Below are 27,144 nucleotides of genomic sequence, written 5' to 3'. Positions count from 1 at the left end.
GAAGACGAACAGTGAAGGGTTCTACCAAAAATTGTGGTATGACTTTTTGTCTACAAAGTAGAACATTTGAAACTTTAAAAATGATAATTTTTTAAATTTTTTTCTAAATTGTTGGAATGACACTATTAGCATAAACTACAATGTGTCACGAGAAAACTGTCTTGAAATCAGTGGGATAGGTGTTGAAAAGTTATTACCACAGGAAGACACACTGTTTAAATGTAAAAATAAACCTGCGTCCTGAAGGGGTTAAATTCTAATAATATATGCGCAGTGTGAACCGCCTCCTGTAGGTGTCGCTGTTACTACAGTAAGGTCTGGTGAAAGATTCCTCTGACTTTTTGTGACTTAGCAGAGGAGACCTTCACAGGTCACGCCCTTTCCACCGCCCACGCTCCGCCCATTTTAAGATCTATAAGATGCGCTGCCGTGACGTCACGTGCACGTGACCTCATCTTTGTCAGTGTACAAAATGGCGTCCTACTGCCTGTTAGCTGGCCGGGTACAGGTGAGCGGACATACGGTTTGGGGTGATTCCGGGGCGCTGTCAGGTGGCGGTGTGTGCGCGGTGGGACACGTGATACAGGTCGCGTCCAGGGCCGTGGTTGTGTCGCAGCTGCCTGATAGTCGCAGCCATGTGGCGCCGCTATTCTGCGCGTGCCGGTGACCCTGGCCCGTATCCATGGCAACGGACGTCTGTGGCGCTCCTGCTGTGGAGCGCTGCGGTAGTTTGGCGGTCGCGTTGCGTTTAGGGGGAGACGTTTTTCTGTTACTGCGGAGCTCAAGGTGACCCCAAGGTGACCGCAGCATTGTTGGGGCTGCTGGATGTAGTAGGCGGCCCTGCACTGGGGGTTGTCCTAATGCAGGGTGGCATGAAGTGTCAGAAACTAGGGGACTGTTCACATGTGGGTTTATCAGACTTCATGGTGCAGAACTAGTGTGTAGGACAGACAGATTTATTGAATCTTTAGAGTGACTATCTGGGCCGGAGTTTTCCTGACCTCTGTGACCTTTGTAGAGGTCACGCTCCGCATTATTGCTCTATTTTCCCTGTATACATATGGTACTTGCAGGAATTTTTTTAAATAAAGAATTTCCAGTTTAAAAAATAAATGAAATGTAGCTCTACTTCCCCAAGGTCATTATATCAGATTGCTGGAGGCACCAGTACACAGTGAGCTCATGTAAATGGGAGCTGACCTGCTGTACCTCTGTGTGGCCACTATATGGAGGATGGCGCTGTCTGATTTCTCATCCATTCTCTTAGGTTTGACTACTGAAGGCAGCTGTGCAGGGAAGGTGCAGGGCATCAGACTCCCTCCAATTGGCCTTTGATAATGTGGGAACTAAAACGCCAATTTGTTTTTAACTGCTTATAAGAAGGCAAAAATAATGTTCCATAATTTGTTCCCTTTGTGTAAAATGAAATCTACCATCAGAATCCATCATGATAGAGCCGGGCACCGGGACTCTAGCAATGTTCTTATACTTATCCATGGCCTCCGGCCTTCTAAAATCAACTTGTACAATTAATCTAATGAGCCTGAAGGACTCTGGGGGGTGTTACGAGAGCCCTCATGTTCTGCAGCTTCACAGGCTGTTACACTGTCTCCCTCTCTGATATAATCTCACTGCAGTAGAGGAAGTTTCATCACACGGTGTGATGGGGGGGGAGTGCTGCTGCACAGTGTAACAGCCTGTGAATGGTATCGCTGCCCTTGTGGCTTGTAATCATGATCATTGCAGCGAATGCCCACCGGTAACCCTTTCATTGCTTCCTTGCGCATGGGAGCCGCCCTCTTTCTTTAGATCTGCGTTTCCTGTGACTTCATCAGGGAGAAACGATCTGTCCCCATAACAGCCTCGAGTCTTTATGAGACCCAATGCTGTGTATCTTCTGTAGATCTGTTACAATTTGCCAGTGCCACATTGTAATAATGGGTAAAATCCACATAATCTTGCACACTGTCTTGTAGTATGGTAGTAAATCATAGGTCAGACAAGCTATTATAGTAAAAGGAAAAAAAAACTCCTCCCTTTCCCTAAAACTGATCTAAAAATAAAGTCGTAAGCGTTGGGTATCGCCGCATCCCAAAATGTTCGATCTATCAAAATAATATAATAATGGTTATTCCCAGCATTGAACCGTGTAACGGAAAATGGTGCTCAAATGTGAAACGCCACTTTTTCACCGTTTGTACAATCTTGAGAAACCCATAAAAACCGAACCCACAAGAAAATGGCGTGAATGCGTGTTTTGACCAATTTCATTACATTTAACTTTTTTTTTTTTACATGGAATGTTAAATACGGTCACTTCGAAGTGCAATTTGTTGCGCAGAAAACAAGCCCTCACACACAGCTCTTAACATGGGAAAATAAAGTTATTTTTAAAGGTTTTTTTTTTTTTGGCGGGGTGTGTTTTTCACAAAAGCAAAAAGGGGCCAAGTCCTTAAAGGACATTTACCACCAGGATGAAGGATAATAAGCCCAGCATTGACATACTGGTATATGCCCCCTCTGGCAGGGTCTGCTCTTGTTTTAGCTTCTTATGCCCTGTGTGTTTTTAAGATGTTCAAAATTATGCAAATGAGTCTGAGGGGCACCAAATTCAATAGATATTAAAAAAGCCTGGAGCCTCTCGGGCAAATTTGCATATTTTGTAAAGCCTCTTCTTTTCTGTAAAAACCAGGGCATAGCAAGCTTAAAGAGGAGCAGATCCTGCCAGAGGGGGCATACAGCAGTTAGTCAGTGTACTTGGTTTACAGTCCTTCATCTTGGTGGTAGGTTTTTTTTCTTTTTTTTTCTCCTTGTGCATGTTTTTGTGTTTTATTTTACCGTACATTAAAATTCTCTCTTTTTTTTTTTTTTTTTTTGCACATCCAGCAAGCCTTGGGCCATGGAGCGCGTAAATACCATGTTTCAGCCGTCATGTGCCAGAGGGCCAAGGTGGCGATGAGCCACTTTGAGACCAATGAATATGTCAACTATGAAAAATTAGAAAAAAATATTACCATTGTTCGTAAGCGGTAAGTGTATACAACCTATTTATTTATTTATTTTCCCATATTTTGCTAATTTCCTCATTTTGGTCTTAGCACTTACTTTAATATACTGGTTAATGTTTGTTCCTATTATTATTATTAGTAGTAATATATATTTTTATTCTTTGAAGCCTGGATCGACCCCTTACCCTGTCTGAGAAGATTGTATACGGCCATCTTGATGATCCAGTTAAACAGGACATTGTACGAGGAAAAACCTATCTCCGACTCCGACCAGACAGGGTGGCTATGCAGGATGCTACAGCCCAGATGGCTATGCTCCAGTTTATTAGCAGTGGGTTGCCCCGAGTGGCTGTGCCTTCAACCATCCACTGTGACCACTTGATTGAAGCCCAGCTTGGTGGAGATAAGGATCTGAAAAGGGCAAAGGTAATGGCACCCATCTACAGGTCATCAGCTCATTGCTAGCATTTCCCAGGCTATGTATTTGTCTGCAAATTTACCCTGTTTTTTTGCCACTTGTAGGACATCAACCAGGAAGTGTACAACTTTTTGGCAACTGCAGCAGCCAAATATGGTGTTGGTTTTTGGAAACCAGGGTCAGGCATCATCCATCAGGTGAGACGTTTTAGCATTGTATTTTTCATTAATTATTTCCCAATCACTAAAATGATCTTATTGAAAATAACTAAAAAGGGTTGTATTTTTGGGGTTGTATTGGCACTATGACATCCAAGGGGGGCATCGCTCTATCAAGCAAGACTTATCCTAACCCTATTATTGAGAACCTCTCATTCTGGAATTGTAGTCTATTCTTATGATGGAATATTATAGAGCATAATGAGATCTATATCTGTCCATCACTGATGGGTCCACTCCATGACTAGATGACTGCCTCTAAGCTTAGAGAAGACAAATATCCAAATTACAACTTTGATGTTCAGCACTTTCTGTATTCTGATGATATGGGGATGTTGGGTGTTTGCATATTCTTTTTATGCCTCCTATCCGTTATATAGATGATTGATGTTTAAAGGTCAGAAAGCCATATTGAATACTATAAAATCCATTTTCTTGCTCATCTTAGATTATCCTGGAAAACTACGCATATCCTGGAGTGCTCCTTATTGGTACAGACTCCCACACTCCCAATGGTGGCGGCTTAGGAGGGATCTGTATCGGTGTAGGTGGTGCTGATGCTGTAGATGTTATGGCTGGGATTCCGTGGGAACTCAAATGTCCAAAGGTGAGCCGCCTTTTTTTCTGTCTGCAGTTATTCCTGTTCAATATGTATATTGTCCTCAACCCATGTGATATTGTCTATATTTAGAACAAAGGATTGATCGCCTTGTGTCTTCTCTTACACGGCTCTTAAAAAATTTTTACTGCGGGGGAAAAAACCCATTAGGCTGGAGACTCTCCTGTATGCTCCTATAGAATTGTCTTGTGGACCTGGCTGCAACAAAAAAAAACTACTTTTCATTTATTTTAATTTTTTTTTTTTCTATGCAACATTTTTGTTTTTAAATACTTTCGACTATGTTGTCATAAGGACATAGGGTGAATTTATTGTGCCCCAGTGTATAACGGCAGCACCACCGGGCAAAACTACACCAGGCGCAATCATTACAATATATGACCCCTCAGCGCTCACATGGCATGCTTAATCTGGAACGGGAGCAGATGAAAGAAACCAAATTTATTAAGGGAATGGGTGGACGAGAATATAATGACGGATCATTAAACTTGGGGGTTATTCAACTTAGAAAAAAATATAGCTGCGGGGGAAACCTCATTACAATATTTGACCCCTCCATGCTCACAAGGCATTGAGGGGGAATTATCATCATTTCTTGCAGCATGTAAGAAATTGTGTCCCACGCAGGGAAAACTGGGGCAGAAGCACTGATAAGTGTCCCCAATAGTTTTGCCCTTCTACAAATCACTGGTCAGATCCCACATGGGATATTTTGTACAGTTCTAGGCAACATTTGTATAAAAAAGACTTAATCTGGAAGGGGAATGGGTGGATGAGAATATAATGACTGCTCATTAAACTTCTGCTTAGAAAAAAAGGCTGAGGGGGAGACCTCATTGCAATTTATGAATATCTGTTTTGGAAGTTCAGAGATCTCTCCATTGATCCTTTTTATACCTGGCCTGTGACCAAGACAAGGGGACATCATCTACGTCTATAGTCATTACTGTAAGAGCAGTGAGACTTTGGGACTTTATGTATGTTGAAGAGAGTCCTGGATGACTTTCTGGAGAGCAAAAATTATGTCAGGAAAAAACATTTGTTCATGTCTTATAGGTTGGACTATTTTCCAGCCTTGTACACTAAGATCATATGAATTGGCTGCTAGTAAATAGTAATTGGTCATTAACGCCACTTTACCAGAAGTAAATCCGGGCCCTAGACTCAAAGTGTTAGCCATCACTCTGACTGCAGGTTACTGCACATAACACAGTTCTGTCTGAGAAATGCGGCTGACTTGTACAGTTTATTTCACAGACTGAGCACGGTGGACTCAAACTGGTCTTGCAAATACTCTACTCATACACCCTAAACTTGCCACAAAATAAAAATGCACAAATGTATTTTTTTTCTGTTTATCCAATTTTGCTGTAGGTTATTGGAGTAAAACTGACTGGCAGTCTGTCTGGATGGACTTCCCCTAAAGATGTAATTCTAAAAGTAGCTGGCATCTTGACTGTGAAGGGTGGTACCGGTGCCATTGTTGAATATCTTGGACCTGGAGTGGACTCCATTTCATGTACTGGAATGGCCACAATTTGTAACATGGGAGCTGAAATCGGAGCAACAACGTCTGTGTTTCCTTACAATCATCGCATGAAGAAATACTTGGATAAAACGGGACGATCAGGTGCGTATTGTACAACCTGGCATTTATGATGTATAATCCCTGAATACCATTACTATGTCCACCTGCTGAGGCTAGAGCCACATCATGAATGTGCTGCAGAATTTTGCATAATGATTGTATTGTATGCTCCTATGCAAGTTTCTGTGGTGGGAACTTGCTATAATAAATATTTAGCAGAGTTTTACATCTTTATATCATATGAATCTAAGCCGCCTGCAATACTTGACGTGTAGATAGACCAAAGAGGTTTTGGTTGCAGATTGTGGATGACTAAAATCTCCTCAGTTTTGCCTGTAGATAACGGTGATTAAGCTTTGGTGATCACTGCCCATGTAGCCTTGTGTGTGATTTGGTTGTGAATATATCAGGTTATTCCAGAGTAAATTCTGCAAAAGGTATTGTTTAAAATATCAGGATGAGATGTGGGACCCACTACATTAATGTGGAACTCATCCTTATATACTTCAGCAATTTAATATGTAACTGGGAAGTGCATAATAAAAGCTAAAAAGCCAGAACTTGGGAGGAATAGAAATGAGAAAGCAACGGAGTAACCATGTAGGGATAGGTTATATACTGAATGTAGTATGTAGGTATTGAGTAGAACTGTGTTAAGTATATTATTATTATTCCGGCCCTCTAAAACCATTCCAATTTTTCATTTGACCACCCCTGCTCTATATCATGTCTTGCTGGTAACTGATAGGTTATCACAATCCAGGGCAGCAGTAACAAGATGTGGACATATTCTGGTGGACTACAAAGACATAGAATTGGCTGATCCCATGAAAGTTTTCAGTCGGGCACAAATATAGTGGAGGTACCAGGCTTGGGGCCAAAGCAGAGGAGTTGACACCCCCTCTCCTTACTATTTGAAGGGAACAGGGGGCAGTTGTTACACTAGCTAAAGAAAGCTTTATAGTCAGGACCCTGACCACAATGTGTAGCAACAATGACTGCATATATTATTATTCAATGGTTAAAATAATCGGTGCTACAAAAGTTTAGCCCTGGACTTGGAATAGGTGCCATAGTGGAAGATTTCTTTAGGCAAATATAGTACAACTCTGCATTATTGAACTCTGTTATTAAATAAGCAGCATAGGAATTCATAATTGCATCAATTGACTTGATTTTCAACCCCCAACTTGGTTTCGCCCTAATTGCCAGATATTGCACAATAAAGAGTCAAATTACTCTTACTTAGTTTTGGGAGGTTTCCAGCCTTCTCCATGTTGTCCTGACAACAGTCTTTTCACTGTTATCTGGCACGATGTGAGTGTGGAAGGAGCAGCTATTTATGATTCGGTGCAGCTCATCCACATAAGGCTGTGGTTATAGTGGGGACTTATTCTGTCCATGTTTTAATCTTTTCTTTCAGAAATTGCATCTCTGGCAGATGAGTTCAAGAGCAATTTGGTACCAGATGAGGGCGCGGAATATGATCAACTGATTGAAATTAATTTGGATGAGGTAAAGAGATGTTTAACATCAATTTATCTGATTTCTGCCAAAAGAAGGGGAGTGTTATCCCTTGAGAGACCCTGATGTACCTGTGCGCCATAAAGTGCCTTGTGTTGGAGCTCATGGCCGGTCATGGTGGTTGCATAGCCTCCTGTATAGCTGGATCAAAGAGGCTCCTGAGCTGTTGTCACAGCATCTGCCGTCTCCAATTTAACTTGTTGGTATTTTCAGGAACACCTCGCCACACGCCAAACAAGTAACATAGTTAAAATAAATTGGTATGTGTGTATCCTGTTTATTTATTTATTTTTCCCCCTCTATAGCTAAAACCTCATATCAATGGCCCTTTTACGCCTGATTTGGCAAACCCTGTATCCGAGGTGGGAGCTGTTGCTGAACAGAAAGGATGGCCTTTGGATATTAGAGTCGGTAGGTTGTTCAGGATAAGATAAATCCATTTGTTTTAAGTTCTGCTGATCTGTAACCTGAACTTTTCTGGTCCTGCCAGGTCTCATTGGCAGCTGTACAAATTCCAGCTATGAGGATATGGGTCGTGCAGCTGCTGTGGCAAAGCAAGCTTTAGCACACGGGCTGAAATGCAAATCTCAGTTTACAATCACTCCAGGTTCCGAACAGATCCGAGCCACCATTGAGAGAGACGGTTATGTAAGTATCGGGTCATCTTCTCTCATCTTCAGGATCGTACAATGTGGATATGTTCGATCGTGTATTTGTAGTTGACAAAAGTAAAATGCATACCGCAAGCTATAGTTTCCCACTTAAACCCCTCTCTCTATTAAGACAATGAACTCCGTATCTCTTCTCATGCACAAGCCTCCTCTACAAGCATCCCCTAAGGCCTGAAGCTTGGCCCCCGCCCCCTCCCCCCACCTCACAGCAGACGGCTCAGTCTGGGGAAAGCTCAATCCTGCTGTTTCCCTTTCCTCTGTGTTGGTAGATAAATTTGCCAGGTATTATCTATTGTCATAATAGAAGCTGAAGGGAAGATGAGCAGTGCTGGTGAAGGTGAGACCCAAACAGACAGAAGAGGATTTACCAAAAGGTTTCTTCTGCATTCAGTTTGGCTTACTAGCACTTCTTTTTGCACTGTACTTTTGTCATGCATGCATAACACTTGACAACTGCAGCTTATTTTAATACTGGAACCCAGCACTGTCAATGTAAATTGATTTCTTATTCATAAAGTTACACGTAGCCTTTAAGACCAACTTAATGTTTAAGGGTGAAAAAAATACTTTGTGTTGCCTTTTAGTGTGGGGCACCAAGAACCTCCAATGAGCTGATAATGGAAGTGAAAACATTCCAATAACAATGTTCCAGGACATGTACATATCCGCAGGTCCCAAGTCACACTTCGGACAATCATCCGAACCAACCAGCAGGAGTTCGATATATTCTATGGAGAAGAAATAGTATAGTCCTATTGGTAGTTTAATGGTTTAGTGGTTGAGAATGTGTACAGCAATTTGGCAGATCGATAACCTGGAAAAATTGCATTTTGAAGTACTGTTTTAATAATTTTGCTTTCATATTGTTTCTAGGCTGGCATCCTTCGTGATGTAGGCGGTGTAGTACTTGCAAATGCCTGTGGGCCTTGTATTGGTCAGTGGGACAGGTGAGTTTATCTAAACAAACGCTCTCCCCCCCCCATTACTATTATTTTTTTAAGGAAATTTCCATAAATACCGTGTAGTAGTTTTATTTGGTGAATGTATTTTTTGCAGGAAGGATATTAAGAAGGGAGAGAAAAACACAATCGTAACATCATACAACAGAAACTTTACTGGAAGAAATGATGCAAATCCCGAGACTCATGCATTCGTCACATCGCCAGAGGTATGTTGGGGAGTTCAAGATTTGTTTCTGGGTAAAGGGAATCTACCACCCCACCAAGCTTTAGAATGTACAACTCTCAAATGTTGTTTCTCAGTACTTCATTTGTATCCATGCCTGATGAAGGGACCAGTGTGCCTTAAAAACGTGCAACAACTATAACTTTTCCGTTTAGCCAATATTTTAACAAAATATTACTTAATATTGTATTGTCAGACTATTTTTTGTAAATATACAATATTTAACAATATAACCTATAAATTTGGACATGAAAATGTCTAAAGTTTCTCATACTAAAGTATAATATTATTAGCTGTACTTGCCCAACAAAGGAAGTTTTAACCTGGCTAACTTTAGGCTTGTCTGAGCTTACAATATAATCTACCAGATCAAATAGATTCAAATTCGGTCTGTTAAACATATAATTTTTTTAAATATTACATGTATGAAATGGCATTAGTAATTTCTTAATTGCATCCTGGAGTTTAGGTGGTATAGGATCTTTCCTTTTTAAAAGGGTTTTCCCACAAATTGAAGTTAGGCCCTAACTTGCTGATCAGTGTGGTTCTCCTTGCTGAGACCCCACAGATCGCAAGAATGAGAGGTTTGACAGAATAATGGAGCAGACTGCAACACATGACCGTTCTGCTCCATTAATCTCTATGGAGTTGACGGAGATCCCGAATGCAGACCCCTCGTTAAGGTGATCGGTGGGGGTCTACGGGATAGCGCCTAACTTCAGTTCGTGGGAAAACCCCTTTATGAAGACAATTCTGCCCTGGTGGCTGCAAATGTCTTACTCAAAATCCATCTAGTCATTGTTTGTCGAACTGGATAAAATATCCAGTATTCCTGCTAACTTTTTTTCTCGTCTATCATACAAATTATAAGCTATGAAAGCAGGTCTTTATACATTTAAAAAAACAAGCCCTCCCACGGCGAAAGTGTTGACCACTAATATAAAAGTTTACCAGGGTAAGTACAAGACCCTAGTACTTGGCCTGGAAAATGTTTGCTTCCAGCAGATGGTGAGCTGTGAACTCATTACAGATATGGGAGTAGTTGTAATGGAGGGGATGTACGGCTCCTTCATCCTCCAGTAACCAGCAAGACTAAACGAGTCCTTCTGCCCGTAACTACACAAAGATTAGCAAGGCAAATATGATATAGGTGACACTATTCTGGTCTTGTACTTGTCAGGTTTGAATTGGTGGCAGACTTGTGCGGTAATGACTAATGAGGTAATTTCCTGGGATTTCTCTCAGGTTTTGAGGACTTGAAGTATGAATACAAACTCTTCCTGATCTGTAATTAATATATTATATTTCTCCTTTTAGATTGTAACTGCTTTGTCGATTGCGGGAACCTTAAAGTTTGACCCAGAAAAAGATTTCCTCACTGGTGCAGATGGAAAGAAATTCAAGCTGGAAGCACCAGATGCAGATGAGCTGCCAAAATCTGTGAGTTTATATATACCTACACACTACACTAGGCGAAATATTCACTGCGCTCTAGAGCCCAACCTTTGGTCAGGGGTTTGCAGAGTTCATTTGCACCAAAGTGTACTAATAATTAAAATAAAGAGACAATTCTAACTTGGCTGTCTTTACAAAAGTAATAAAACCTAGATTTTTATTTTTTTTGGTATGGCTGTAATCCCACTCCTGTGCAGGATAACCTGTAGTGCAAAATTTTAAAAACCTGCCTTCATGTACTGTGACTTACAACTTCAACGTTCTGATTTGTGTGCTTTAATTTCCAGAGCTTTGATCCAGGTCAGGACACCTACCAGTACCCACCTAAGGATGGAAGTGGTCAGCGTGTAGATGTGAGCCCCACAAGCCAGCGCCTGCAGCTTTTGGAACCTTTTGATAAGTGGGATGGGAAAGATCTGGAAAATATGCAGATTCTTATAAAGGTAAACACGGAAGCCTTTCTCTTGTCATGTTTCTAGTCACTGGGTGAGATTTATCAGAAGTGACTGAGATCAGAATTGTTCATGGCAACCAATCAGTGCTCAGATTTCATTCTCGCAGCTGTTCATAAAATTAAAGCTGAGCTCTGATTGGTTGCTATGAAACAGTAAACAGTCTTGAGTTATTGGTTGTATTCTACAAAATAACTTTCTTTAATTGACCTACTAGATGCATCTTGGATGAATAGATGCTTTTTTAGATGCAAGACTACATCGTAGTAAGGTGCTGGAAGCTGTGCGCCATTCACACATGATATCGTTATATATCGTTCGATATCATACAAACTCCCTTTGCCCTATAAAATGTTGCTGTTTTTTTCATGAATAACATTTGTCATACAAGTTGATGCTCTCAGCATGTGGCAATAAAAAAAAAAAAAAGTTTCATAAAAATTTAAAACCACTTCAGCATAATGGATATCTTATTTTATTCGTACTTGGTTGTTATTTTTCTCCATTTATAGGTGAAAGGGAAATGTACAACAGATCACATTTCTGCTGCTGGACCCTGGTTAAAATTTAGAGGTCATTTGGACAACATTTCTAATAACCTACTGATTGGTGCCATCAACATAGAGAACAACAAAGCCAATAGTGTGAAAAATGCTATAACTCAAGAATATGGACCAGTTCCTGACACAGGTCGCTACTACAAGGTAATATTATTTATTTATTTTTTTAAAAAAGGTGAAAACTTGGTACCAAAACTTTGTCACAAAGCGCAAAACTGGAAATTTAAGCAATAACGTCTTGGCGTCCTGAGGACACCAATGCACTGAATTTCTCCACTTTCTATTGTATCATTGTAGCTTCATGTTTACAGGAAGAATAGCAGGGCCTGGAGCAGGAGCTTCATTGAAAAATCTGTCCACACCATCTGGCTCCTCCAGTAGTCGGACAACCAAGGATGTGTCACTGAAAAAATGGCATCTTGGGCTGCCTACTGCAGGAGGATGCCTTGAATCCTGTCTGACAAGCTTTTTGCTGGCTTATGACACTGGGTGCCCCTAGATAGGGCACGGATTGCTAACTCTGGTACCTGTGCCACAGGTTCGCCACCACTGCTCTAAGGCCTCATTCCTATGACCATGTAATAGGCTGCATTTATTTATTTTGCAGCCTATTACACAAGGCCACATTCCTTTTTTCTCTCAGCGCATGCAGTGTGGGTGAGCTGACTACACTTGCTGCAAATTATAAAGTAGGAAATTATCAGCCCCTGGAATTACTTTTTCCTGAATCGACATTTTACACTTCACACAGGGGCACTCGGCTGTTAATGGCTATATTGACCCATCTTCTTCCTCTTGTAGGCTCATGGCATTAAATGGGTTGTAATCGGTGATGAGAACTATGGAGAGGGATCCAGTAGAGAACACGCAGCTCTGGAACCAAGGCACTTAGGAGGCAGAGCCATAATCACCAAGAGCTTTGCAAGAATTCATGGTGAGTTTCCATAATGTACAGTGCAGTTATTGTTTTGAGTTTAAAGTAGTAGTAATATTAGAATTCTATTCTTCCAGAAACCAACCTAAAGAAACAAGGTCTCCTGCCTCTCACTTTCTCTGACCCAGCTGATTATGATAAAATTCATCCTGAGGACAAGATAACACTTGCAGGTCTTAAGGACTTGGCACCTGGAAAGGTAATTACCTTCAGGAGATAGGTGGTAATGTTTCTTTTAATAAACACCCTTAAACATTTTTAGTCATTTAAAAATCTCAAATGAGAGAACTTAAAAATATATTTTTTTAAAAAAATTTCGATAAATGTATTGAATATTCTAATTATCCCCCCTCTACAGCCCGTCAAATGCGTGATCACCCATCAGAACGGCAGCCAAGAGTCTATTCTCTTGAACCACACCTTCAATGAGACACAGATTGAATGGTTCCAAGCTGGCAGCGCCCTCAACCGCATGAAAGAACTTCAGAAGTAGAAGCGCCATGGCTGTGCTCTGCCACTAACAGACTGTTTTCAGAAAGATTAACAATGCCAATATATCAGTCACTCAGATCTAGCACTTAAAGCGTTTCTTTATCCAGTCTGTGTTCAGAAATCTGTCGAAGGTTATTTTTACAGTAGCTGCCGCACTGTTACTATTCTTACATGGTTCCGTCATGCAATTTCATGTATTTATTGGCAGTTTTGTTTCCTGTTGGATTGATCATGCTGCTGTAACTCTCTCTCCAATCTGTGAAAAGGTTCAAATGAATTGTGCTGCATTATTAATATATTTTATTTCAGAGCAGACTTGATAAATTAAAATCTGTGATTGGACATCTTTCATTTAGTGGTGAAAATTTTTTTGGCACTGCTTGGGAAAATTCTGATGCCACATACAGTTCAAAGCTTTTTCAGTATTGGCTCGAACAGGCAATGCTGACACATGCTCCACAGCTTATGAAATTACTTGTACCCCTAGACTTCTGAAGTATGTCTGGAAGATGCATTTAAACAACAATTTTTTTAATTTTTTTTTTTTCATTAATACAATGGGGAAGATTTATCAAACCTGTTGCTTATTGCTACCAATTAGAGCTTGGCATTCACTTTCCCACCACAGTTCATAAAATGAAAGTTGAGTTATCGCTGTGGACTGACTGCTGGTAGCATCGATCTCAAGAAGAGGGGATCTATGTTCTAGTGATCTCTGGAAAGTACCAGCAATAGAACATTTATCCCCTAAACTGGAGAGTCTCTGAATTCTTTTTGTTGGAAATTGTTTTGAAGACATTTGATGTAATGTATCTGATAAACATGTACACTGCAATAAAGGGAACACTTAATCATGTGATTCCATATCCATCACACTTCTGTGAAATCAACCTGGCCAGTTATGAATCAACAATGATTTATGAATTGGTTTCTCCTGCTGTTTGTCCTGCAATTAGCTAGACAATCCATATAACGGGGTGACCACAGACAATTTTTGTTCTCTTTGTTGTTTTTGTCTGGTGTCTACAACGCACAGAAGTAGCTCGGCTAGTGCAGCTGAGCCAGGATGGCACATTAGTGGGAGCTGTGTCAATACAGTTCCCACATACTAGGAGACTTGCCAGTACACCAGCAGCAAGGAGGTACAGGAAGAGTCTGGAGTACACATCTGTTCCTTCAAACAAGTGGTTAGAAGATGCTTAATCTATGATCTTCTAGGCCTCTTACCAATGAGCAAGTGCGGTCAATGAAAATTGCTGAAGTGTGCTGAAGGAATCTCTGGCCCTGAACTTCTGATCACAAGAATAAGCTCCATGGATCACATTTATTAGTGTTTGCACCAGTTTTGTCTGCACTGTGTCCAACAAGACAGAAAAATCTGCACCTAAAGGGACGTGTTACTGCTTAGTCTGAGTTTGCACTACAATTTTGCAGCATGAAAAAAGTTTTTGATAAATTGTCATACTGGCCCACATTTAAGTGATCAGAGATTCTGTTCGGGAGACTCTTACATATTTGTGGGGATCCCTAATGATGTCCCCGATAAAGAAATATGAACAGCACTGTGAATCTAATGTATGAAGCTGAATGTGTGTATGTATGTATGTCTGCTAAAGGACTTTGTACAGTCACATTTACAATCGCCAAATTTTGTGCAGTTGTTGCCTGTGACTGAGGGAACTTCTTAGACCTGGTTTTGAGCCAAAATTTTCACCCCTCGCTTTCCAAAACCCACTTATTAACCACCCTATCCAGAAGTCATTGTCTGCTGCTGCTTCTGTGGCAGTTGGAAGCTGAGCTGTGATTGGTTGCTGTACCGCCACAAGTCATTAATGTGATTGAGGTTACTATAGAAAGGGGGAGATTTACCAGAAGTGTTCAAGGTAAAACTGTTCCAGTTGCCCATGGAAACCAATTGGAGATCAGCTGTAATTTTATAAACCGCTGTGAAAAATGAAACTTGAGCTCTCTGAAGGCGACAGTCTAGATACCATATATACTCGAGTATAAGGCAAGTTTTTCAGCACAAAATGTACTGGAAAACCACCTTGGCTTATACTCGGAAGGTAAGCAGGATAATTCTTTGAGTCCTGTCTGGTGAACTCAAAGCTATGTTGATGGCTTGGGTGTGCAAAAAGAGGGCACCCATGCCATAGGTTCTGTGCCCTAGGGAGAAGACAGTAGTGGTTTGACAGCCTGAGAACCACGTATGAACGGCAGCAACGGCAAAAGACCTGCACAGGCTGACAGTGAGTTAATGCAATTGTTATGGCAGTTGATATATATTCCATTTGTTTTGTTATGGAGATATATGGATTAAATGATTTAATTAAAAGTTAAACACATTTTTATTAACATGCAGATTTTCTTCATATCAAACAATCCTTAATTGAGAATCAGCATCACGTTAGACTTGTTAAGTCTATAAACGAGATTTCTCTTGAGCGCTCTATCTACTATATAGATGTCCAGGTTCCGGGCTGTAACTATATTTTTGAGGCTTAATACAATATTGCAGTTATTTAGTGCAGTTGATCCCTATCGGGACAAAAGAAAGCAGGGATCAGTTCTGTGTAATGCATCCATGGACTAAGCGTACAGGATTAAACCTGACATACAAGATTGCATATACAGGTCACATCCATGGGATATCTGGACAATTCAGAGAATCCGATTTTTATTGTGACAAGTATGGAACATGCACTACTGTAGGTAGGACACGTTGCTGTTCCCAAAGACTTATGGTACCGTAATATTGTGAATTGGTAAATTACTCGGATAAATACAAAAACAAAGGCAAGTGTTACATAGTTTTATACTTCTAGACACATTCATTTACAGTAATCATTAGTTTTTAAATAAGAATATATGCTCATACAATAAATGGTTGAAAACCCCCTTATATTAGATACCCAACAAGACACAAGTCTCGAGCTCTCCCTTCTGAAATTCAGATTTACAATATTTTCAAGATTGTATTGTCCACAATCTAAACCCTTATTTTGGCTCAAGTCGATTTATAAAAAAAGTCAGTGAAAATGTGAAAACTTCTGCACAGATTCCTTCAGCTTCAGTTGTTTGTCCACCAGGAAAGGAGGCCCAGTCCAGGCTCACTTATGGAACCCTAACAGATGGAAAAGATTTAGAATACAGGTTATTATTAATGATAAAGCCTGTACAAGCCTATTTGCTGCAAGTGTTCTTTGTTCATTTAAAACCTCTGATGGTAATTTTTTTTGCACCTTTGACAAAAAAATAAAATGTGAATTATAAAATAAGGAATTCATACTAAACCTCTATGGTAACCAAATATTTTTTAAAAGCAGACACCTGCAAAATTATAATTCCGAGCTGCATCTTCCATGTTTATGGCTAAAGGTCAGATCCAAGCAAACAATTACAAATGTATTTCTCTTGAAAGTTCAAGATGTCCAGAAATAATGGTAATACCATGCGTGGCAATTCAGCCCAACCAAGGGTCAGTGGATCTGGCCTCTTACCACTAATGTGTATGGGGCTTCTTTGCGTTGAGTTTCTTCTGCAGTTGTGGAAGAAGCCGACTCAGAAGTGCTTGGCCCAGTTGGAGAGGTGTCTATGAAGGTTTCATCTACGACTCGGAACCTGATGTCTTCACCAATATCCATGTATAGGTCATGAGCTCCTTCTTCCGTTACGTACTCCCACACCCAAACTTGTTCTGCCTCATCACTGGAGGAATTGTGTAATAGGAATAAACAAGCTCATTGGAAAATTACAGAATTTTACTGAATTAGGAAGAAAACAGACATTCAGTCCTAAAACAGCCCAATAATTGTCCACAGGTAAGTGTGGTATTACATTTCAACCCTGCAATGCACACGGGTTCCTGTATAAAGAAACTATGGTTTGACCAATTCTATCCATTCTACCCCTTTATGATGGGGGATGGAAAAAAACAACCAAATAAAAATCCAATTATTAAGACCGTTCCTATGCTCCCTATAGAGATGGGTGCTGGTAGGCAGCATACTTAGTAGTGTCATTTGGTAGCTGGTAAAGACATTTTGTACAACTTCTATGCATGCCTGTTTTTATGCCATATTTTATGTAAATATTCTTACTTAAGCACCATTGTTGCACCTTCGGTCAATGATTGTGTAAAGGGGCATTGCCGGGCTAAGCTTGATGGTAATGAATGGGGGTGTGGGGAAGAAATAAAATGGGCGCACAGAAGATAATTTGCAGATATATTAAATAACAATTTTCTGTAAAACAAAAGATGCCTGGGAAACAAATGTATGTCTAAAAATCTTATAAAGTGCCCTGTACATTGTGGTGTTTACTTGCGCTGTAACTTGGGAGCTGGTCAGCTCTCTTTAAATCCAGTCATTAACAGGATTTCTCAAGATATTGGTAAATTAATAAGCAAATAATGGTGGTAAAATAAAGAGGATTCTGCAATAGGTTCAGGCAGAATATTTGGTTGGGGTTTTGGATATAAATTCTCAAACTTATCAGAAGTTTAGGTGATCAATCTCTAAATGTGGACTGCCCCTTTAACATAGCCTTGTCATCCCATGGCTATATCAAAGCGGCTACTTATGTATTCAAAATATGGGTAATGGTAAATCTTTATAGGCTATTTTTGAACATTTGTGGAGTACATTTTGTTTAGGATGAATTAATCCTCATGCAGGGTCTTTATGACTAGAAGAACACAGCCCCCACTATAATTGCATTCCTATTTATACAGAGAATAGCTGCTTTGGAAAGGATACAATTTTGCAGGCTGCTGCAAGGACTCGGGTGGTATAACGATATCATCGAAAAAGCCAAGAGATACTGAGAAGAAATGAGAATGAATTATTACCCTGCCATTCTGGATAGGCACAAAATAAGACAGATGTCAAGTGAGATGACACGATTACAGTGACTTCCTACCGAGAACACAATGTGTAGATAAGACTGCCAGGTACATCAAAGAACACTTTCACACACACACAATCTGCAGCATGGATATTAAATACAACCTTTACCCATTAAAGTTAGAGTGGCCAGATATGGCAAAGGAGTACAAAAGCAGCAATACTAAATATATAAAGATTTGGTTATGTTTTAGTTTAGGACTTATTCACAGAAAGAAAATAAACAGATGCTACACAGATGCAACTTGTCTGTTATAAATAGACCCCAGACAGATACAAATCGGCCATGATAAAGGGTCGTTAATGTCTATTTTTCACAGCCGTGAAATGGCTTGGGTGCGCAAATAAGACGAGGCACGGCACACATCAAGGTTCCCCGGTCAAATGCATCCCTTAAGGAACGCTACAAATGAACACCCAATTACGATTTTTACATACAGTGCCATTCAGCCTGGGCCAGATCTTTATGGGAACTTCTACTTTATGCTCCGACCCACACTATAGCTGCATTGCAATCAGCCCTTTAAAAACAAAACCCTAAGGCCTCTTATGTAACTTAAAACCAGGTGTAGGAGGACGCGAGGGTTCCTCACCCCTCCCCTTTCCATTGAAAGCTAGCTCAGGCATAGTGTGGTGAGACATGTGCTCAATGCACCTTGACCGGGTGCCACAGACTTCTATTGCTGCTGTGATCGGGCACCGAATATGTGGCAAGATCACAGCCCCAATAACGGCCATGTGAATGGGGCTTACGGCTGATCTGGCAAAAATGACTTTGACACCCCTGCCTTAGGCCCCCTGTACATGAACATGCTTGTTCCGGACTCCTCACAGTACAGTGTTGACGGGACTCCTTGCATATACAAGGACCCCCAACTTACAGACGACCCCTAACCACTGTGACTTCCGGCGAAGCTCTCTGGATGCTTTATTTAGTACATTGCTGATCACCTGTAAAGTGTCTGTGATGCAGTTTTATTGATAATTCTTGTTCCCATGACAGCAAAAAGTTTTGAAAATCCAATTGTCACGGGGACAAAACATTTTTGTCTGAAGCTACAATTATAAAATCTACCATTTCCCACATACCAATTCAACCTAAGAACAAACCTGGCTTGTATGTAACCCAAGGACCGCCTTTACAGTAGTTACGTGCACTGTCAGTATGACCAGTGAACAGGGACATATTGCATGGACTATAATGCAAGGACTCCGGTTCATTGGATTGTTGTCAATAGGTTCTGACCAGCCCACAAGCCCATTCCCGCAGACCAAGTGTGCTCATGTGCAGGGGGGTCTTACACAAATATGTAAAAACAAAGTTTTAGTATAAAAAAAATATTTTCAGCTAATAATCTAACACTTACCATGAACACCTTCCGGGCTACACCCTTTGATTTTTCCCATTAGGATCTCATCAAGAAAAGGGTGGAAAACAACATACCGGAAATGTACTAAAAGGCAAACACAAGACCCAACATGTCATGGAGTATTTAACTACTGCAAATATTGTAAAAATAACTATATATACTCGTGTATGAGCCGAGTTTTTCAGCACAAAAAAGGCTGGGCAGCGCTGTATACTACTGGGGGCAGGCTGGGCAGCGCTGTATACTACTGGGGGCAGGCTGGGCAGCGCTGTATACTACTGGGGGCAGGCTGGGCAGCGCTGCATACTACTGGGGGCAGGCTGGGCAGCGCTGTATACTACTGGGGGCAGCGCTGTATACTACTGGGGGCAGCGCTGTATACTACTGGGGGCAGCGCTGTATACTACTGGGGGCAGCGCTGTATACTACTGGGGGCAGCGCTGTATACTACTGGGGGCAGCGCTGTATACTACTGGGGGCAGCGCTGTATACTACTGGGGGCAGCGCTGTATACTACTGGGGGCAGCGCTGTATACTACTGGGGGCAGCGCTGTATACTACTGGGGGCAGCGCTGTATACTACTGGGGGCAGGCTGTATACTACTGGGGGCAGGCTGTATACTACTGGGGGCAGGCTGGGCAGTGCTGTATACTACTGGGGGCAGGCTGGGCAGTGCTGTATACTACTGGGGGCAGGCTGTATACTACTGGGGGCAGGCTGTATACTACTGGGGGCAAGCTGTATACTACTGGGGGCAAGCTGTATACTACTGGGGGCAGACTGGGCAGTGCTGTATACTACTGGGGGCAGGCTGGGCAGTGCTGTATACTACTGGGGGCAGTGCTGTATACTACTGGGGGCAGTGCTGTATACTACTGGGGGCAGTGCTGTATACTACTGGGGGCAGTGCTGTATACTACTGGGGGCAGTGCTGTATACTACTGGGGGCAGTGCTGTATACTACTGGGGGCAGTGCTGTATACTACTGGGGGCAGTGCTGTATACTACTGGGGGCAGTGCTGTATACTACTGGGGGCAGTGCTGTATACTACTGGGGGCAGGCTGTATACTACTGGGGGCAGGCTGTATACTACTGGGGGCAGGCTGTATACTACTGGGGGCAGGCTGTATACTACTGGGGGCAGGCTGTATACTACTGGGGGCAGGCTGTATACTACTGGGGGCAGGCTGGGGTGGCTGTATACTACTGGGGGCAGGCTGTATACTATAGGGGGCTGGCTGGCTATATACTGGGGGGGGGTCTGTGACCAATCAATTTCCCACCCTCTGCTTATACTCGAGTCAATAGGTTTTCCCAGTTTCTGGTGGTAAAATTAGGGGTCTCGGCTTATACTCGGGTCGGCTTATACTCAAGTATTTAAAAAATTTAGAAAAGGAAACATTCAACTAATGGTGGGTTTATACAATTTTGAACTCTGAGGTGATCTGGATGCTAGTAGACTATTTAACCCTCTAATATCACATTCCTAAAATTCAATAAGTGGAGGAGGAAGGGGTGGAGGGGGTATTAACTAAGACTGAAGTTTTAAACACAACCCTTCATTGCCATTGACAGTGTAACAGGCTGTGAAGTAACATCAGCATCATTTTAAAAGAAAGGAGGCCATGGATAACAAATATAAGAAAATTACCACAGTCACAGTGCTAGGGTTAGTGTCCCTGGTTCATCATGCTTAATTTTTATGGTAGATTTCCTTTAACAGACAAGTCTAATAAGACTGTGAAGCACCGCAGTATACAAAAAGGACCAGGAACTGACATCAAGCAAAGCTGCTCCTCACCCCACGACTTCACACAAGAAATAAGCACAGTCTTGGTATACTGGTTAGATAACTCTACTCCACCACTAACAGATTTGTGCCCACCATCACATAAATCCAATATCAAATTAAGTAAGATGATATTCCTAAATTTAAAACTTTTAAAATATTGTCATTGTCACTGGTAATTCAACAGGAAAATCAACTCTATTCAAGTGAATAATACCCAAAACCTTTAGTGAAAGACCGAAAGATGTCTTTTATGGCTAACAGATACATAAAGGTCACTCCTGACACGTTTCCCCTGCATATATCAAGTTCATCAGGGGGTAGAGAGGACACCAACTACAGACAATCACCCACTATCCAGCCGCGTACAACTTCTCGCTAGCGAGGTGAAGGCCGCATCACAGCAGTGGCTGCGTATCGCTTTAGCCCAGTGTGACAAATAAGCCGGCACATTTCGCTGATAAATCTGAGATATGACAATAACCTGTTTGGTATGAAATTCTTGATGGGGTTTGTTTGTACAGATGCATTTTTTAATAAAAATATTGGCGTGTTACGGTCTTTTCACTTGACTAGAGGCGATATTACTGTTGAATTACAAGTGACAATTGTACTTCACACACGCCCTTGAACATCAACATTCATCTGCATTTCTTTCTTCTCCCGTTTTATTCTCTTTAGTTAGGCACAGAGGAATTTGTTAGTTTGAGATTATACCTTTTGGGGAGATTTAGTATCTGAGAACAGAACTGTTCTAGTTGTCATTGGCAACCAATCAGAGCTCAGCTTTCATTTTCCCACAACTGTTTATAAAATGAAAGCTGAGCTCTGATTGGTTTCCATGGGCAACTAGAACAGTTTTACCTCAGACACTTCTGAAAAATCTCCCCCATGGTATCCGAGAAGGAGTGTAACACTTTCCTGTAACCAAACACTGAAAAGATAGAACAAGACTATAACATCCAAGACTTACCTTTGGTGTGAGAAGCTCCATCACCAGGGAAGATGTAGGAGTCCTCCAGCTTAGTGATGTCATATAGGCAAATACAGAGGCCTACATTATAGACGACCTGGGTGAGAAGAACACATCAAAATATTACTTTTTCTAGCATAAAAAAAAAAAAAAAAATTCCTGCACAGGAATATAAAATGTGTTACATTGATCCCTTGCAACCAACGAGAACTGCTGGAACAAGAACCCGACGTGCCGACACTGCCAATCCATAGTCTCTTATTGAGGAGCAATGGAGTAGAAGTTACAGGATTGTCTGCAGTCATCTGCCAACCAGCATGGATGGGCAATGCCAAGGGTGTAGTCACTCTCCACTTTGCTTTCACTTGTGCAGCCCTAAGATTGAGCTTCTTGGAAGAGTCCAACAGCCACATATGATGTAAACATAGCAAAATGCAAAACGAGAACGTGTGAAATAATGGACATTTATCCGATATTTCTAATGTAAAAAAGTACCAGGTTACTAAGTTAGAAAAACCGGTACAGCGGCCAGTGTTAAAAATCGCTCTGTTAAATTCAAGGCAGATTGGAAAACAAGAGACAGATTCAGTGGCTGATGTTTGACCTGCACACCCAAAGGCGTCTTTCACACCTGTGTTGTAGATCACGTCAGAGTGCACCGCAAGTGCAGCGTCCGCCAGTACAATGCGTTTTTTTTTTACACGTCTCCATAGACTCGAATCAGGCATGAAAAACGCGTGTGAAATCCAATAGTAGAGTATGCAGTGATTTTGACATGTGTGAAAAAAAAATACAAATAAGAACAAGCCCATTTAAAATAATGGGATAGAGTGCAATGCAAGTTTGGAACTGCGCAGAGCTCGCATGTAAAAAAACGCAAGAGTGTAAGGGGCCTTACAAGAAGTAATTTTTTGTATTCTATGAAATACATTTTTCCCCCATATTTGAGTTTATTTGTTTTTGGTTCTAAAAGATTAAAGTTCAAATACAATACAGGTAATAAGAAACACTCTACAAACACATATGGGCAAGCAGTTTCACCCTCAACCTAAACTTATCTCTCAAGGCGCTTTCACACGATGCGTTGCGTTTTTTGATGCATTCCAAAGGCTTCAGCCTTGATCACATGCTGAGGTTACATTGCATTTCTACTGTATCTGCTTAAACGCAATGTAACCTCAGCATGTGATCAAGGCTGAAGTCTTTGGCGTGTGGCACAAATGCATAAAAAAAAATGTGACTCAATGCATCATGTGAAACCGCACTAACAGGGATCATCTAATTAATAGGTGGCAAATTGGTGAGCGGGGAGCTCACTGGAAGTTCTAGGAGACATTTAATTTACAAAGGTAAGGCACAGAGGATAGAGGGGGTGACTCATGAGTTTAGATACAGATTATGGGATTTATCACCACATTGTCCGTTTTTTTAGTACTACACTTTGAGACAATAAAAGTCTCAAAAAGTAGTACGAAAAGAATGGATTTTAACTGGAGTTTGACTGGATGGGGAGGGGAAACTTCCCATACCATTTTTCCTCATTGGAATTAATTGGGGTGTTAACCCTTTTAACTGCCGCTGGTAAAGCCAGTAATGGATTTTTAAAAACAAAAAATGGCTTGGTCCTTAAGGGGTTAAAGGCTCTTTGTAAACTGGCCACCAGGCAATGTAGCGGGGTAGAAACCCTTGCATAGATAGAAATAATACATATTATTTAAAGGGGTTTTCCACGTTCAGCAAATAATTGATATAGTTTGTGTAATGAAAAGTTAGACAATTTTCCAATATAATTTCTGTATCAATTCCTAGCAGTTTTCTAGATCTCTGCTTGCTGTCCCTCTATAGAAAGCTTTTATGTTTACTTCCAGTAGATAGAAATCTGTCCATGGTCATGTAATGGACAGGCAGGTGCACAACCCATTAGTATCACAGAGAGTAATCAGAGCCGCGTGATAGTAACAGCTCATGCACCTGCGTGTCCATCACATGACCATGGACATATTACTATCCACTGGAAGTAAGGATAGAAGCTTTCTAGAGCATGACAGCAAGCAGAGTTCTAAAATTCTTCACCACAGTGAACGCTTGGCAGTTACCCGGCAAGCAGTTTTTTTGGTGTCTGTCATTGAGGCACTACCAAATGTCAGCTTTAACCCATGGATTAGGTTTTCTTTTTCATGCACATTACATAAGCATTAGAACTGACGATTCCAGAAACTTTTTTTCCATACATGTTAATAATTTGGAGGTAACAATATTTTACCTTATTGGCTAATTTCTTGTTTAGTTCTTCTGCAATTGAGTCATTTAATTTGCGCTCAAACTGCCAGGGAGTTGTCCGCACTGTATCCACCATCTCTACCAGGACAAACATTGCGGAAACTGACAAACACTGCAACAAAATGCATCAAATTACCTGTTAATGTCTGCATGTTTTAAAATAATAAAAAGAGTTTGAATACAAAATGCAACAAATTTGGCAACACTTCCCATTCATTTCAATGGTAATAAAGTGTATTGTAGTACTAGCAAAATGGACACAGCTAGCATAAAGCAAAAAATCCCTTAATTTCTCTTTCTTTTTTAACAAAATTGAGTAGTTACCCAAAACAACCATATTAATTCTTTTATTTTTTCAAACCAGTAGTGGAATAAAATAAAAAGTAGTAGCACCGCTCCATTATAAGGTCCGACTCATTATGAGCCACAATTGCTTTTGGCTTCAAAAACTGCATCTGAAAAACTGCATATAAGGACGCACCCCAACATCTCCAGCAGCTACACTGTTTAAAATGGCTTGAGTAGGATTAAGCTGCACACGTCCTGGGATGCATAGATTTGCCACCACTGGAAGGGGAAGCATTGGAGTGTCTCAACCACTTTAAATAGATGATCAGTAGGATAAATCTGCAGTTTTGTTACAGTAAGCCAGTGTCTCATTGTAATGAATACTGTGTAAAAATTCCATATACTGCAATAGAGCGGTATTGCAGTATATGGTAGGAATGATCAGCCCATCAAGGTTTAAAGTACCCTAGAGGGTTTAAAACAATAAATAAATAATTAAAAAAAGTTAAATAATAATAATTATAAAAAAGAAAAAAAATTTAAATCACCAACATTTCCCTAGAACTGTTATAAAACGTAATAAACAGTAAAAAAAAAAAAATCCAAAACATGTTAGCTTTCACCGCATCTCACAATGCCCGATTAATCAAAATATAGAAAACTGTTATTGCCGGCGGTGAACCCCATAACAGAAAAGGTTGCATAGAATGGTAGCAATGAAAATCTTATCTCGCAAAAAATGACACATCAAACAGCATTTTACACCATAGTAGGAAAAAGTTATTAGCGTCAGAAGACGGCAAAAAATGTTTTTCCTAAACATTTGTTTAATTTTTTAAAGTGTATTAAATCGCAATAAAACCTATATTAATTTGGTATCACCGTGATCGTACCGAACCAAAAAATAAAGCAGAGGTGTTATTTGGGGCGCATGGTGAAAGTCATAAAAACAGAGGCCACAAGAAAGTGATGCACATGCAGTTTTTCTGCTTATTTCACCATATTTGTAATTTGTGTGGGTTTCCTCCGGGTCCTCCGGTTTCCTCCCACAATCCAAAACATACTGGTAGGCCGTTTAGATTGTGAGCCCCATGGGGACAGGGACGGATTTGTCATGCTCTGTGCAGCGCTGCATAACCTGTAGGTGCTATATAAATAAAGAATTATTATTATTCCCAGTACACAGCATGGAATAATAGTGGAAGTAAATTTCGTTACGCAGAAAATCAGCCCTCACACAGCTCTGTACGTGGAAAAATTAAAAAGTTATGGATTTCTGGAGAACGAAAAATGAGCGACAAAACCCTGCATGCTTCAGGGGTTACATTTCATTCCGCAGCTATGGTGGATGCCGCAGCATGTGGGTTATTGCTGTGACTGAGAGGTGGCAGAGAAACCTACATGTGTGTCTCATAAATAATAATAATAATAACTGCATTGTTATGTGGTTTGTAATGTAATTACTAGCAGAGGAACACTAGTGCAATGTATCACCCAAACCTAACTAGTTACTATGGGCAACTACTCCAACCTGTTGTTCATAGAAGCAGATTTGACATTTCTGTAATAGTTCTGTCTACATCCAGTGATGAGAAGAAGCTTTAGTTGTGTCCCTCTACATCACAAGCACCAGCACTACTCCCAGATGTGATGCTTCATACCTGCAACAGGGGAAGCTTTCACCAGCATGGGGAATGGTAGCTCCATGTACATGCTACATCCTAGGAAATAAAGTGATAGGACCTGTGATGATGTCATGGACATGTGATTAGTCACATGACCATGACACCCAGATGTGATGCTTCATACGTGCAGCAGGGGAAGTTTCCGCCAGCATGGGGAATGGACTCCATGAACATGAAATGATAGGACCTGTGATGATGTCATGGCCATGTGATCAGTCACATGTGTGGGAGGCGGGCTGCAGTGTTCTGGCTGTATAGTGCAGAGCTGTGTGTGATGTAATGATGTATATACCTGCACACAGCGTCTGCCATGTTTCCTCCTGTTGCTACTGAACTCATGGCCAGTGCGTGTTTTTCCTACTCTCTGATGCAGCATGAGATATGAGACATATATCCTATTATATCTTATTCCTATATCCTGCTCCTGGACGTGTTATTTACAGGTTCAGTCCTATTGAAATGCATTAAATCCACAAGAAACGGATGCACTCAGTGGTGAAGTGTATGGAATCCACGTGTCCGTTTTTTACATCTGTTACTAGGAAATATCGTGTGACCAGAGGCTTGTACTTCAGCGAAATCCATGATTGAGCAGCCATGGGGTGGTATACGAATGTCACATGGAGCGTGTTTCTGTCTATATGGATAAGGCTGCATTCACACGATGTATGTACACCATACCGTAGTACGGTGGGCATACATCTGCGCTGGGGAGAGCACTGCTCACCC

The 27,144-nt window shown here is 41.0% G+C and overlaps 2 protein-coding genes across 4 annotated transcripts; one reads left to right on the top strand and one right to left on the bottom strand.

Annotated features, from left to right (window-relative positions):
• The first annotated feature begins 355 nt into the window (after nt 1-355).
• On the top strand, nt 356-13,475 carry ACO2 (aconitase 2). The gene is made up of 17 exons (XM_072128019.1): nt 356-508; nt 2,887-3,029; nt 3,176-3,434; nt 3,531-3,623; nt 4,093-4,251; nt 5,638-5,893; nt 7,275-7,366; nt 7,681-7,786; nt 7,866-8,023; nt 8,920-8,993; nt 9,103-9,214; nt 10,549-10,671; nt 10,974-11,129; nt 11,651-11,842; nt 12,500-12,632; nt 12,710-12,831; nt 12,991-13,475. Exons 1-17 carry the CDS (start codon nt 473-475, stop codon nt 13,123-13,125), a joined length of 2,349 nt encoding a protein of 782 aa, XP_071984120.1. The 5' UTR covers nt 356-472; the 3' UTR covers nt 13,126-13,475.
• A 2,447-nt stretch (nt 13,476-15,922) lies between these two features.
• Nucleotides 15,923-26,548, bottom strand: POLR3H (RNA polymerase III subunit H). Of its 3 annotated transcripts, none has more exons than XM_072128021.1 (7): nt 26,392-26,548; nt 24,426-24,554; nt 22,163-22,259; nt 19,396-19,482; nt 17,882-17,945; nt 16,625-16,832; nt 15,923-16,248 (listed from the first exon to the last, which is right to left on the bottom strand). In XM_072128021.1, exons 2-7 carry the CDS (start codon nt 24,534-24,536, stop codon nt 16,195-16,197), a joined length of 621 nt encoding a protein of 206 aa, XP_071984122.1. In that variant the 5' UTR covers nt 24,537-24,554; nt 26,392-26,548; the 3' UTR covers nt 15,923-16,194. The 3 variants fall into 3 exon arrangements, with proteins under 3 accessions (XP_071984122.1, XP_071984123.1, XP_071984121.1); XM_072128022.1 differs by lacking the exon at nt 26,392-26,548 and adding an exon at nt 26,262-26,380; XM_072128020.1 differs by lacking the exon at nt 26,392-26,548 and adding an exon at nt 25,730-25,752.
• Nucleotides 26,549-27,144: the final 596 nt, after the last annotated feature.

This window comes from Engystomops pustulosus, chromosome 10 (assembly GCF_040894005.1).
Source record: "Engystomops pustulosus chromosome 10, aEngPut4.maternal, whole genome shotgun sequence".
In the NCBI taxonomy this organism is placed as follows: Eukaryota; Metazoa; Chordata; class Amphibia; order Anura; family Leptodactylidae; genus Engystomops; species Engystomops pustulosus.
This window is presented reverse-complemented; position numbering and strand designations above follow the sequence as displayed.